At 43.2% G+C, this 14,751-nt stretch overlaps 1 protein-coding gene, 2 long non-coding RNA genes and 2 other non-coding genes across 5 annotated transcripts; 4 read left to right on the forward strand and 1 right to left on the reverse strand.

The window, feature by feature from the left end:
• The first annotated feature begins 372 nt into the window (after positions 1-372).
• Positions 373-4,352, forward strand: LOC127341415 (uncharacterized). The gene is made up of 5 exons (XR_007875500.2): positions 373-1,898; positions 2,053-2,230; positions 2,420-2,513; positions 2,929-2,997; positions 3,545-4,352. It is a non-coding gene; the product is annotated as an uncharacterized lncRNA (long non-coding RNA).
• LOC127328052 (small nucleolar RNA R64/Z200 family) lies at positions 1,160-1,253 on the forward strand. The gene has a single exon (XR_007868958.1). It is a non-coding gene; the product is annotated as a small nucleolar RNA R64/Z200 family (small nucleolar RNA).
• Positions 1,575-1,658, forward strand: LOC127328047 (small nucleolar RNA Z199). Its single transcript, XR_007868954.2, has one exon. It is a non-coding gene; the product is annotated as a small nucleolar RNA Z199 (small nucleolar RNA).
• Positions 4,353-5,634: 1,282 nt separating the features above from the next.
• On the forward strand, positions 5,635-7,306 carry LOC127341408 (uncharacterized). The gene is made up of 3 exons (XR_007875497.2): positions 5,635-5,924; positions 6,602-6,692; positions 6,891-7,306. It is a non-coding gene; the product is annotated as an uncharacterized lncRNA (long non-coding RNA).
• Positions 7,307-11,729: 4,423 nt separating this feature from the next.
• Positions 11,730-13,598, reverse strand: LOC127341275 (putative 12-oxophytodienoate reductase 5). The gene is made up of 3 exons (XM_051367164.2): positions 13,414-13,598; positions 12,901-13,346; positions 11,730-12,648 (listed from the first exon to the last, which is right to left on the reverse strand). The coding sequence occupies exons 1-3, from the start codon at positions 13,470-13,472 to the stop codon at positions 12,065-12,067; spliced, it is 1,089 nt and encodes a 362-aa protein (XP_051223124.1). The 5' UTR covers positions 13,473-13,598; the 3' UTR covers positions 11,730-12,064.
• Positions 13,599-14,751: the final 1,153 nt, after the last annotated feature.

The following is a 14,751-nucleotide window of genomic DNA, read 5'->3' on the forward strand; positions in this document are numbered from 1 at the left end:
GTGTAATCTTGTAATTGGAGGAGACATAAGTTCTAAACTACTGGTTATGTAAATAATCAGGTATAGCATTTGGCAAGCAAGTTCTCACACTTCTGTGGATTGTAAAATTGTTCGTTTTCTCATTCCATGGTGATTTGAGTGTTGTTCACTTTTCATATTTTAACAAGTACCAGTCACAAGAAAGCTCCTAGAATCTGGAAATAACTTATCCAAGAACTAATTTTCCTGTGTAGGATTTTATCTGCCCATGGTATCACGTTTTTATGCGGCATTAAGATTTTTTTGTAATATTGTAATCTTGTAACTGCAGTTGTAGAAGATGGTGTCGGTGTCCTTCACCACCGCCAAGTTCCTGGCGATAGTAGCTGTGTCATCCGCGAGCCCTATCTGCCGCGCGCCGGCGCGCAACGTCTGGGCTCCCTAGCTCCTAGTGGTCACCGCCAGAAACAAGGTTGCGTCCTCTGATGTGTGCAGCCTGTGAGACTTCTCATCTCTTGTCTTCGGAGCATGTTGCAGGACAGCTACACAGGTGTAAGAAAAAGAACTTTCATGGCGTTGCTGTTTACTGCTCTCAATTGGATTCTGGGATCTGTCATTTGTAGATCCAGGACTGCATGACTTGGTTCAAAATTTGTTTGAGTGGAGGCTTGCACCAACTTGTATGCAATGTTAGATAGTAGTTTGGATGTGAATGCTTACCATACGCTAGCTAGTAGCATGTAGCTCCCTAACATGCTTTCCTCTGCTAATGATCATTCATGTGATAGTGTCTCTTGTTGTTGTTAAATTAGAGATCCATTGTTGCATTATATTAGAGGAGATAGAAGTACTACACTACCGGTTATGTAAATATAATCAGGGTTAGCATTTGGCAGTAAGGATTGACATAGTAATAAGGCTAAGAATATTTTACAGAGAAGTTTTTCAAGTCAATAATACTGATTAGTAAATATGGGCTGAAAACAGTGGTGGTTGTTCAAAGCGAGGTGTTAGTAGTTTATCTAGTTGTATTTTTCTGTTGTCTTGTCCTCTGTAGTTTATTGTAGGTATAGCTTGATATCCCGAGTGGAATGAATGATAACTACACATTGGTATGATTTTTTCAAATATATCCCACTGTCCCATTCTACCATTGGTCAACTTTGTGACCACAATTGCAAAACTGCTATGATGAATCATGAAATCAACACCGCATGTCAGACCTAGATATGCCACTGTATTGATGAGAAGATATTTCATATTCTGAGCTAATTTTTTTGGTTTCATTGCTCAGTTTCTACATGCATGTTTTTGTTCATAAACAAAGAGTTATGTTCCTTTGGTGCTAGTGGGAGAATTGTGTAGGTGTTGTCTTAGTTTGTTCAATTGGTATCTACATTTTTTAATTATTGTCTACATGATTAGTTTACTTTGATGAAGAGTGGAGTTCCCCTTTTGTAAAAACTGTTTCTTTTTTATTTATCAGAAAATGAGCTAAGGTTATAAATACACACAACTTTTTAATCTTTTTATGAGTTTCTATGTTATCTAGATGGAATACATCTTTTGTTATTCAGGCATGATTAAATATGTGAGGGTCAAATGATGATGAATAAACTGCACCAATATGATGGAGCAATGCTCCTGTGATTCTTACTATTTAAGTCCCTGATAATACCTCCACACATTTTCTGGTTGTCCATTTTATTAATTGAAAGTAACTCCACACATTTTCTGGTTGTCCATTTTATTAATTAAAAGTAACTCCACACATTTTCTGGGTGCCCATTTTATGTTCATGTAACTCCTACATTGTTAGCATTTAAGACACATGTGGGCAGCGGCAGGTTTAGCACCAATGACTTTCTCCACTTGGACGACACCGGGGACAAGAGCGGGCTATGGCGACTAGTAGTAAGGTGTGTCCTGCTGCCTTTTTTTCATAACTTTGTGCTTTTTCGGTGCTGCCCGTGCAACCCAATATTCCGGCTTGATTCCCGTTGTTTTCTAGTTCCTTCTATACTCTTTTCCAGGTCCACTGGCATGTATCTAAAGTTCTGCTCATTTCTGCAGCATTAGGCCCTGGAGCACCACCTCTGCCTGACCTGCTTGCGCCGGCAGCAACTCGTGGTGACACTGGCTGCCATGACGGAAGCGGCAAGGCACCCAAGCAACCACAATTGACGAGGCACTGGAGATGGATGAACTCCTCAATGTGTTCAATATGCCTGTGTCGACCTCACACGTCATGGTAAGCTACCAATCTGTGGTCCTCTCCGCATCCATACCTAAAAAGGCAAGATTTTATTTCTTGCTCATTCTTGTGGAGAGAAGGAGAAGAGCCTCAATTCTATGTGCTCACGCGAAATTTTTGTATTTCCATGAGAATTTTTATTAATGATCTACCCAATGAGATTAATCAATTGGTGTTGTGCCCCAGTGCCCTGGTTTGTGTGAGATGGTGCCGCTGCTGGTGGATGAGGTGCTGGAGAACGTTCATCATGACATGTATGCCTTCAGGGATGATCAGATGTGTAAGCCTTGCATTTGCACTTGCTTTGGTCCATGAAAGAGTTGTTGTGTACATGGCTAATTGGTTGCACTCGCTTAGACTGTTCTTCCTTAGTTTGCTGAGGTTGCATGATGAATACATGATCTTTGTAATTTTCTGTCATTGGCAGCATTACTCCAGTTTGTCTGACTTCATTACATGCTAATCTGGTGTTGTTCATGTTGGTTCCACTTGCATATGTAACTATGTAATTGAGCTTACTATATAGAATAGTAAATATGATTTATTATTACTGCCTAAAATTCTGATTCTTCCTTGTGTGTCTGGTCACACTTCTTACCAAGATTTTTTCACTTGTTACCCGTGAACATTAGCACATTAAGCTTTCTAGCATGTAGTGTTTTATTAGTTCATATGCCTAATTTTCTCTTCAACAGGAGCTATGCACGCATGCATTTGAGGAATGTCAACTGCCGTAGTAAGAAGTAAGTTCTCACAACAATCAGGTGAGCAGTTAGGTACCGAGAACTAGAACTAGCTTTACTTATATAAATTGAGGTTCAGGTCTAGGAGCTAGCTAAGCTAGCATTTCGTGCTCCATTTGATTTTTTCTTCACCTAGGCATAATCTCTAGCTAGCTATTTATCTACATAGATTAATTGAACCAGCAACCTGTTGTTGCTGCATGTACATTAAATGTGGCTAGTCAAGAAGCCTCACAACCGACTTCCTTGGAGCTAATCTAGTGGGATTCCTTGATTTAGTTGTTGACTTAATCAATGTCAATCTCAAACAGGATTATTATTTAATTTGGGCTAAACCTGGAGATTGAGTTCTTATTTAATATAAGCGGGTTTTTGTATTGCCATCTTTTGGATGTTTGCAGTTGTCGAAGATGATTTGGACTACTAAATCAATGTGGCTATTCTCTCTTATAATTCAACACAATTAATGATGCATTATAAAGATTAATTATGTTCTTGATGAATTAATGCTTATGAAAAGATGAATTTCTATTCCAAAATTGTTTGGCTGAATTTGAAATTTATCCAGGGTTTGGAGCATGTATGTATACCGAAGGAAGTTGTGGTCCAGGGTTGCAACGCTGAGGCACCGTTTTGCAGGTAGGTACTTGAGGACATGAGCGAGACTTGTATCGATGTCCTCGACTTGGTAGCTAATCTAAGCTAGCATTTGGTGTATGTCTCCCTGGTTCTTTTTTTGAACCCATTCATTGTCTATGTTGCTTAGTTTTATGCTAGCATGTTCTTTAATTGGGAACTGAGCTCTACCACCTCATTGTGGATGGGTTTGAGTTATCTTGTATGAAATTGTTTTCATCAATCGAGTGCACTACTACGACAGTAGTATTTTTTTTGTTGTTGACGGTTCTACCGCTGCCTATTACTATTTTACTAGACCAGACTATGGACTTAGTGGTGTGGATTAAGATGACAAGATTGCGATCGTTTGAGACTCTTTAGATTTGAAAGTTTGAAGTTGGTGTTATTGGTACTTTTCTCTCTGTTTGCAATTCATCCATGAGCTTTGGGATCTTGTCAAACCATAATGCCTAGGTTCCAGTTGGTTGGCATTCTCTGACATTCTTTTTGCTCCCTTCGAATATATTTTGTTTAGTGCACAAGTGCAGAACTGTACATGATGTCTTGCTTGGAGTAGATTTATGTATCATGTTTGTATGCTCCTGTCCAAAACATATGGAGATTGATTGAAAATAATGTGTGATAAACAATTTGTTTCTTGAAATGCTTTCAAACTGAGGAAACCAAACAAGTAGTACTCGCGTATATACATTTGGTCTTGAATGTTCATATAATGAGCTCCCCATTGCTGGTTCTTAAGATTCCAATTATATGTAAATCTTGTTGTTACGTTTCATATTAGACCAACATTACATTACCCGAGCATGTAAAGTTAATTATGTTTACTTGTAAAGAACAAACCGACATGCGTACCAAGCGATCGGGAGAAGCACCAGAGCAATGGTGTCGGTCATGCGCCAGCCGCTGCCACCTTGTCCGTTGGGGTGTGCAACTAGCTTCTGTTGCCTCCGCCGACGGAAAGAGAACATCGAGGAAGTGAAGTGCAGCCGCAAGCCGCATTGTTGTCAGAGGTGACCTCGATAGCAGGCGTAGTAGCGAGAACCTTTGGTCTTGGCCTTGAGTTGTCCGGTCCAATCGAGTAACGTTTTTTCTTGTCATTTGTTGGTTATATTGTGTAGGTATTAAATTTTTTGTAGCCATGCATCATCACACACTGCTAGAATTTTTCTGGTGGCCACTGTCATTAAAATATTCAGAGTGGTAGCTAGATGTTGTGTTTTGTATCATGTTGCTTCAGGTTCAGGTGGGATGAGCATTTGTTTCATGCTTGCCGTTGGTGGTACCGGCTCTAGCCTATTGGCATACATGCTAATATGTTTGTTCATGGTGGTTCCACTTCCATAACTAACTATGTAACTATGCTTAATATATTAAATAGTAAATATGATTTCTTATTCCTCTCCAATTCTGATTTCTTCATTGTGTCTTGTCACAGTTCTTACCAAGAATTATGCAGGCATGCATTTGAGGAATGTCAACTAGTGTAATAAGAAGTGTGCCCACAACAATCAGGTGAACAGTTAGGTACTAGGAACTAGCTATACAAATATATAAATTGAGGTTCTAGCTAAGCAAGCATTCATTTCCTGCTCCATTTGATTTTTTCTTCACCTGGGCACTCTACCTATCTATCTATGTGCATAGATTGATTGAACCAACAACCTATTGCTGCTGCGTGTACCTTAAATGTGGCTACATGTTTACTTGTACACTTATTTTGAAATCGTCAAAAATCCTCACAACATATTTCCTTGAGCTAATCTAATGGCCTTCCTTGATTTAGTAGTTGAGTTAACCAATGTCAATCTCAATCGAGCTTATTATTTAATTTGGGCTAAACCTGGAGATTCAATTCTTATTTAAAACAATGTGTGGTAAACAATTTGTTTCATTAAATGCTTCGAAATATGTCTAATTTGTACTGAGGGGTATTGTATATACATCTGAGATGTCTAAATGTTCATATAATTAGCTCCCCATTGCTGATTCTTTAGATTCCAATTTTCCGTAAATCTTGTTGTGATATTTCATATTAGACCAACATTACTTAATCTAGAGCATGTCAAGTTACCTATCTTTACTTGTAACGAACAAACTCACATGTGTGCAAAACACTCAGGAGAAGGAGGATAACAATGGCGTCAGTCATGCACCAGCCGCTGCCGCGTTGTCCATTGGGGCATGCAACTAGCTCGCTGATGCCTCTGGCGCGGGAAGAGAATGTCGGGGAAGTTAATTGCAGCTGCAAACCATAGTGTGGTAGCAGCGAGAACCTTTGGTCTTGGCCTTGAGCTGTCCAGTCCAATCCGGTAACATTTTTCCTTCTCATTTGTTGGTTATGTTGTGTATTTCTTAAATTATCTATAGCCATGTATCATTACACTCTGGTAGAATTTTTCCGGTGGGCACTGTCCTGGAAATATTCAGAATGGTAGCTAGCTGTTGTGTTTTGTATCACATTGGTTCAGGTTCAGGTCGGCATGACCGCAATGACCATTTTGTTACATGCTTGCTGTTGGTGGCACACATGCTTGTTATAATCGTATTTCAGGAGGTCTGATTTGATATATAAGCCTAGTTGTACTTGTTGGAATTTTTTAAATCTGAGTCACAGGAGTGGACATGTGCTTGGTATTTGATTACCTGAGATCACACAATTGGATAGGTGCTTGATCTTTCATTACCTGAGATATGGTGACGCTTCTATGATTTGGGCAAAGTAGGATATGTCATGAAATGTGTGTTGCACAAGTGTAGTAGTAGCAGTCGCACTTGACTTGATGTGCATGTAAAGTTTATCATATCTGTCGTTTTTTCCTGATGGTAGCTAGCCGATATGCATATGCTATAGCTGGTGCTGGCCCTGGCTGCTGGTTCTGGCTGGATCCGAAACCTGTAATGGTGCCAGAGCTGGCACTTGCATTGGTTTCACCATCGATCTTTTTTTTTGCAATCTGTACCTGAAAGAATCATCTTACATTCCTAGTCGCTTGAGCTTGATTCATGGACTGAGCTTCTTCTTCGACCAACGGTAGCTGGATGCAGAGCTGGAGCGTCTTCAAGGGCTTATCTAACAGGTAATGTACCATCATAAACACTGTTTTCCTGTCTTGCCTTTTTTTCTCAAGGGATAACGAAAATGTGTGCTCATGGATGCTAATAATTCTACGGAACACACTTCCTCCTGTAGCTTTACATCCCAACTCCCAAGTAGTTTCTAATTGTGTCCCTCGTTTAAACAGCTGATGCTTATCTTGTTGGTTTGTGATTTTCAGGTATAGAAGAAAATGCCAAGACGACCTGAAGCAACTAGTTTATGTCCGTGTGATTTTTCTGGTCGCTTTGGAGTCTGACCCTGCCTGGAAAGCTGGCTTGGCCTTGGCGGTGCCACTGCTGGTGATGTGCTGCCCGTTGCATGTGTGTGATACTACTCTTTCGATCCTTGTAGTGTCGTCTTTGTAATGCTCCAGACCAGGGAGTTTTGTAATGCTCCAGACCAGGGAGTTATAGTTATTGTGTAGCTAGATGTAACCCGTGGTACGTTTGCATTCTTTGCTACTTGACTAGTGTTTTTGTCTGGCCAGAATGTGCAAATCATGTGGGTTATTTGAAAAGATATGATTTGTGTTGCGTACACAGTAATGTTTGTTTCATGTTGTGAATGTTAAAAAAAGAGGAGAGGTTATGCCAATATTTTGAGCACCATTGCTATCTATTTTCTGTTAATAATATGTCATCCATAATCAAGCTGAGCTTGCTGCTAGGCAGAGGAAATCGATTCAGTTATGTGATGGCCGGACTCTGATTAGCTGATGTGCATGTAATAGAGCATGGCTGTCTCGCCGGCAGCGCAAGGAGTCACGAAGAGGTAGGTGGAGCAGAGTGTTGATATTGTGGTGATTCTAAAATCTACCGAGACTGCATTTGTTTAGGCCATCTAGAAGCAAGAATTAACCATATATCAAGGCGAGTGGTCGATGAGCAACAAGCTAGTAGCATGGTAGTAAGTAGGAGCTGATCAATTCCTAATTACCCAGTTGGCTTACTTGCAATTTTGTTTTACCTAGTTGGCTGATTTGATTTAGCAAGAAAATTAAAGGCAGCAAGAAAAGTTGCGACGTGCCTAGTGCATGAATTGAGTTCAACATGAATTACGCTACGTGCCTAGTGAGTTGCAGGTTGTGCTTCTCGTTGATCCGGTGGAATTATGGAGAAGCACGGTCCATATTAACTAGGTCCAGTGAACTGACCAGCCCGCCCACCCTCCCGTAATTACAGGTCATTTAATCACCACAGATCGGAGACATGCAGCTTGATTGATTTGGTTCCGCAAGAATCGTGCATATGTTGTCCACGTCACCGATCCGTGGGAAGACAAATCCCAGCAGCTCATCATCCCTCGCTCCCCACAATCAATGGGAAGGTGAATCAAGAGTTAAGCGAAATTAGCAGCGAGTACCCCTCGTCTTCTCCTCCTTCCCGCTCATGCCTTCCTCCTCGAAATTTCAAACCTCTCCAGTTCGGCTCTATAAGTAGAATCCCCTCGCCACACACCGCGTGTGGGTTGCGCGTGTGACTATGACTTAGACTTTGACTTTTACTCGTCGAGGAGAGGTGAGGTGAGGTGAGGTGAGGTGAGGTGAGCGCCATGGCTAGCGGGCGGACGACCCGACGACATCGAGGAGGAGCTGTGATGGCGACCGAGATCTTCCAGCACGCAGGTAATCCATCCATGCCGATCTATTTCTCCTGGTTTTCATCTTTTGTTGGCCTTCAAGTTGTCTCACATCTTCAACGACTTAATTGCCACGGAAGGATTTTTAGGAAATTTATTGCTTTGTCGCCCTGGAGAGTGGTGGGTGGGACGGGGGGAGAGGAGAAGAGAGATCTCACCAGCAGCAGCCATTTGGTCAGATCGTAGAACCAGAGTGGGACGGGGGAAGTTCTGAAGTTACCATCACAAGTCTGTAACGATACCTGAAGCATTGCCTAGATGTTTTCATTGAGGATGATTTTCTGCTGCTTTATCTCTCCGCCAGTTAGTATGAATGCGAGGCACAGTGCAATGCAGCACCTTCAAAGGCGCGCATGTGCTTCCAAAGGCAAACGCCTAAATACAGCACATAAATTCAACAATACATTTGGACACAGTAGAAAGGGGGGAAAATGCAGCAGCCGGAAGAGAAACAGTTCTTCGCTGCTGGTTGGGAATCTTTACCAAATTTGCTGAATTTAGGCTGCTTAAAACTTCAGGTGTCGTCTTTACAGTAAGAGGTGCTTCTTCTATGCTTTGTCAGCATGGAGGAAGGAGCCAGGGCACTTGATGTCATCTTTATGTGATACCTTCTCTTCCACGGGTGGCTGCTTTCTTGTAGGGTCTGCATCTTATAACCTCATTATTAAAAAAGTGACTTTGGAGCAAAATCATGCCGGCTTGTCCGACACCGACACGGTGACGCCTGAGGGTGCCACCTTACCTTCCTGAAGGGTGTCGGGTGTACCCCCCCTCCCCCCCTAACCAATCCCTTCCGCGTACCGGGGGAAACCCTAGGATTAGTCCGTGCAATAGTGGCGTCATCGTCGTTCTCCTTGCTGAAGGTGTTGTTTGGTATGCGGCGATTCGGAGTGCTAGGTGCGTGGTAGGACTTCTCCGGAGGGCACAACGGTTGCAGGTCGTTCTCGTTTTGTCGATCTTCCGGTGTCGGCATTCTTTTTCTCTTTCCTTTCTTTGTAGTTTCGTTTGGGCTTGGTTGTGCTGTGGCCCCAGCATGCTTCTTGTATCGTGTGGTTGCTATATTAATATAGCGGGGCGAAAGCCTATTTCGAGAAGCAAAATCATTCTACAGAAAGAAATAATACAGTGCAATTGAACTCCCTGTCTTATGTAATATGGTGAATATGAAATAAAAAATTCTATCATCACTACGATCTCCGAGAAACTCGAAAAGTAATCATACCCATAAGAGAAGATGGTAATACCAGAAAGTTCCCACACACATCAAGTGAATTTATATGTAGCAGTAGTCAACATATTACATACCGTCATGTCAGGTTTGGTGGTCTTCAAACCCTGATAACTTTTTCATGTGCACCCCTGTTCCCTTCGCCGCCACGCCGGCACTTGAGCTCGACATGGATGCTATGATTGATGTTTTCGAGGAATCACGTCGCATGTCCGCAGACTAGTTTTCCCTTCGTGGACAACCGACAAAGACAATGGCTCGACATGGATGCCCAGACTCACTAAACTAATCTGGTACAGCTATGATGCATGGTGAAAATTTATGCAGCCGGTGACAGGAATATAGATTTGACAATAACAATGGTTTCAAGGGGGGGCATCGCCCCCTATCCCTTGTTGAGGTATGCTCCTCGGTTGGATAGAGTGTGACCCTCTATAGGTTTATGTGTGCTAATTCGCATCTCCGGAATCGAAATTAAAAATCCTAGTGCATGAATGATTTGGCAAACAAAAGGATTATACAAAACCAGGTAATCGATGAGAACATGTGTTACATTTCTTCGTCACACAAACGTGCATGCTGGGGTAGATATTTTTTCATTTGTCTCATGCTACAAAGTTAACAAACTATAATTAATTTCATCAGTTTATTTGGCACATACAGTATCATATTAATTTACAAGTATGATTTTTTCGTAATTTGAACGATATGATGTTTGATAAAATCAGAAGTCGTGATCATGTGTGCCCTGTTTATGCAGAGTTCAGGGGGCTTGACTTTTTTCTGAAAATAAATGCACTTAGGGTCGTAACATTTGCTCTAATCGGTATATATTTTTCAACAAGGACTAAATAGCCATTTGCTTTGTGTGTATTTGGAACCTGGGTATTGGGAATCATATAACTTTCCTCTTATAAGTTCCAAAGAGCCATGCCCAGGTTCCATCAGAAATGTACCCAGGTGGCCAGGTCCCTGCTCTCTTGCGCTCTCCACACTGAAGTAACTGCTATTTCTTCTCACGGGAAATATACTTGGAAATCTTGTGATGGAGAGGGTTGATCCACACTGACTCCACCGATGAATAAAATAATTTGCATACATCAACCACCGACAGAATGAGTCGTTGTCATAAAGAGTCGTCGATCGAGTGTGACAAGAATTAAAATAATGTATTTTCTATATGATATTTTTCTTTCCAAAAAGATTTGCATCATGGGTGGCGTCACTCGTGGTTTCGCTAATTCAATTATTCGTAGCAGTAGCAATCCTACATGTTTTAGGCTGTGTTTGGCATTACGGTTGACTAGCATAATCTTGTTCATCTCGATCCCTTTTGAGTTCAGCATTTGTGTATTGGATTTTCAGTGGCAGAGCGGGATCGAGCTCATGTCAGCCTGACACGCCACATTTACAAGGTAAGAAAACCCGAAGCAACAATATGTTGTATTAATACGACGTAATAAAAGACAATGTAAAAATACCAAAGAACTACTAATGAAAAAATTAGAAGGCCTACCATACTAATAATAATAAAACAAAAGACAAAATTGGATGCCTTGCATTTTTTTAATCAAAATGGATAGCTTTCGGCCCAGCTTGGTGCACGGGCTCTTTTTATACAGTAAGTACTAGTAAATTTATTTTTAACCCTTTTGCCTGCAGTAATGCTACACCGACAGATATTTTATGGACTCACTTACGGACACAACTTTGAGCAGTGAGACTGAAGCAAACAAGTTTGGCAGTTGAGGAAAGAAGTTGTGCACGAACGTGAGATTCACGCGTCTGGCACAGGATCCTTTCCGTAGGAAGCTGCCCGTATGTACAACATTATTGTTTTGACCGTGTGCCACGGTTGGATTGCTGGGCTCTGCCCTACTGATTTTACCTACTTTTTAATCTAATTTTATTTATAATAGAATGTAACTGAACGAACTTAAATTTTGGACAAACTGAGTCACCCACCTTACAGAAATAAAATCTTGGTGGCACCAAGGATGCAACTGAATTCAACCAGTGAAAAAGATAAAGTAAATCAATGGCAACTGAAAACAACCATCAACCATCGACTTTTCAGTTGCGACCATTGTGCATCTTGAAAAAAATTCCAGTCGCAAGCATGAATCAAAACAACAATCTAGCACCTGAGGATTTGGTCAAGCTCTATGATATTTTTCATCCGGCCGAGAATTAGCAATCCCATATAAAATAAGCACAATGCATGATAACTCAACAAGCACAGGCTGGGCATGATTGTTGGATAAAACACAACACTTGCACTTGAGGTGTGCTTCGGTGTTCTCCCCTCCCCCTCCCAACCACTAAAGATGAAGGAATAAGTTAGGCCATAAAAGGGTATCATGAGATTCTGGAACCAAAGTTTGAAAAGGGAGGGAAACCGAAGCAAAAGCCCACTTCCACATACATCCAGTGCCAACACGCACTACTAGAATTAATCACGCGAAAGGAAGAAGTTCCATGGATGATCATCCGAGGAAGGGGTAGTCGGTGTAGCCGACGACGGGGTCGGAGGTGTAGAAGGTCATCCGGTCGTACTTGTTCAGCTCCGCGCCGACCTCGAACCTCTTGGGCAGGTCCGGGTTGGCGAGGAACAGCCGCCCAAAGGCCACCAGGTCGGTGTACCCCTCGGTCACAACCTTGCCCCCTTCCTCGCGGTCGTACCCGCCGTTGGCGATGAAGGTCCCCTTGAACGCCTCCCGGTACGGCAACAGCCGCTTCGGGACAACACGCCGACCATCCACGATGGCCATCCTCGGCTCTATCATGTGCAGGTAGAGGACGCCGTGGTCGTTGAGCTTGGTGGACATGTGCAGCGCGAGGGCATGAGGGTCGGAGTCGTGGCAGTCCATGAAGTCGGTGAATGGGGAGAGGCGGATGCCCACGCGGTCCCCACCAACCTCCTTCACGACGGCGTCCACTATCTCAAGCCCGAACCGGCACCGGTTCTCGAGGCTGCCGCCGTACTCGTCGGTGCGGTCGTTGGAGCTGTCCTTGAGGAACTGCTCGATGAGGTACCCGTTCGCGCCATGGATCTCCACGCCGTCGAAGCCTGCCACGCCATTGACGTCATAGTGAGCCGTGTTGCAGAATACATGATGTTTTAGATATGAACACGGCCCGAAACTATTATATGTACACGTTGTGGATAGCAATATGAATTCTGAAACTATTTTCCAACGAACGAAAAATATGTAAAAATAACACTAATAGATGTTCAGGAAAACAGAGCAGAAGCAAGAGTATTCAGAGTAGTTGCAGAGCATGCATGCAAGGCGATCAGGAAGGTGAACTTAATAAGTACCGGCGTCGATGGCGTTCCTGGCGGCCTTCCTGAAGTCATCGACGATAGCGGGAAGCTCCTCCACCTTGAGCCTCCTCGGCGGCGAGAAGTGCTCGATGTGCCCATCGAAGCTCGTCTGCGGCCCGATCCCCCTGTCCGTGCTCGACAGCGGCGCGGCGCCGCCGGGCTGGAACTCGAAGGTGGACACCCTCCCGACGTGCCAGATCTGGCAGAAGATCACCGCGCCCTTGGCGTGCACGGCGTCCACGATGGGCTTCCACGCATCGACGTGCTCCGGCGTCCAGATCCCCGGCGTGTCGCTGTACCCCTGCGCCGTGTCGGAGACGCCCGTGGCCTCCGTGATGAGCAGGCCGCCGGGGGTGGAGCGCTGGGCGTAGTAGAGGGCGGCGTGCGGCTGCGGGACGTTGCCGTAGGAGCGCTGCCTCGTCAGCGGCGCCAGGACGATCCTGTACACGCGTGCATGTATGTGAGGCGTCAGGTGGCTGCAAAGATGGACCAGAATAGGATGGTTACCTGTGGGCGAGGTCGAGCTGGCCCATCTTGTACGGCGTCAGGAGAGGGATGGGCTCCATCGCTGCGCTAGCTTCTTGAGCTTGAGCTCCGATGATCAATGGCGGCAGCTGCTAGCTTGAGTGATCGACCAGCAGGAAGAAGAAGATGATGAGTGGGGTTAAGTGGAGGCGATCATGGGGGCAGCGTATCCATTTATAGATGATACGCAAATCATGGACATATGGTATTGTAGTTTGAAGGTGATGTAGTGAGAGTGTGACTGGACGGTCGTGTGGCCCATAAGTGGTAAGTGGTGGCTGCCTGACTCCGGGGATCCGGCTGCTAAGCCCCCATCATTGATCGTATACATCATAGGTGAGGTAAGCATGGAAGAAGATTATGGCATTTCATATTGTAACCGACCAGGACGTTACAACATTTTGTAGCATCATACAGTTGACAACGAGGCATAAAGTTCTGTGTCCTTCCATTCTTAGCTTGTGTCTGAGAAAGAAACAACCACCAATTGCGGCCGGTTCGTCACTCCGCTTTCGTTCCTCCTCTTTATCAGACGAACGAGTCTGAGAAATTTAATTTATTTTAAATTTTGACCGAATTTATAAAATAAATATGAATATTCAAATTACCAGATCAACATCATTAAAAATATCATGAAATATGCTTCGTAATATATTTATTGGGCATTGTAGCTGCCGGGATGTTGGAGGAATAAAGGTCTTAGAACTTTTTCTTATGGTAGTTGTTTCATTTGTATGATCAAAACTCACACGAATTTTTCATGGAATATATCCTTTAAAGACATCCATTGAAATATCTCGATAAGAATCATTTGCGTCTTGTGTAATGAAATCAAAATAACTTGGTGCATACGAGAATCATGTAGGATTGAAATGGCCATGACATCGGAGTTCTATACTTTTCATATTTCTTTGTTTTTCAGAATCGCACGAGCTAAACTTGACATACATGACCTACATTTCTGGAAAAGAAGATGCGACATTTTCCCTCAGGATAAATGCTAAGCGAGGCCTAACTAATATTGTTTCTTGTGCTTATGTTGCTTCCGACATTTTTAAGAAAAAAAAAATAGGGGGGCCAAAACCCCGCGGTCCCATTTTCATTGAAACGAGACTAGCAGTAACAAGTTAGTCTGCGAGGGGAAGTAGACTACGCTCTCCCAGTATAGCAAAGGATTGCAAATTTTGTTACAGAAAATTAAAAGCAGATACGCAAGCTTTTTTTCTAAACGAAGCAAACTTAAGCTGGCTTGAACCAGTTAGTGTTGGCAATCAGGAATTGACTGCGTTCCGCATCCGACTTCAGGTCCACCATGCAATC

The sequence above is a fragment of the Lolium perenne genome, chromosome 1 (assembly GCF_019359855.2).
Source record: "Lolium perenne isolate Kyuss_39 chromosome 1, Kyuss_2.0, whole genome shotgun sequence".
NCBI classification, from domain to species: Eukaryota; Viridiplantae; Streptophyta; class Magnoliopsida; order Poales; family Poaceae; genus Lolium; species Lolium perenne.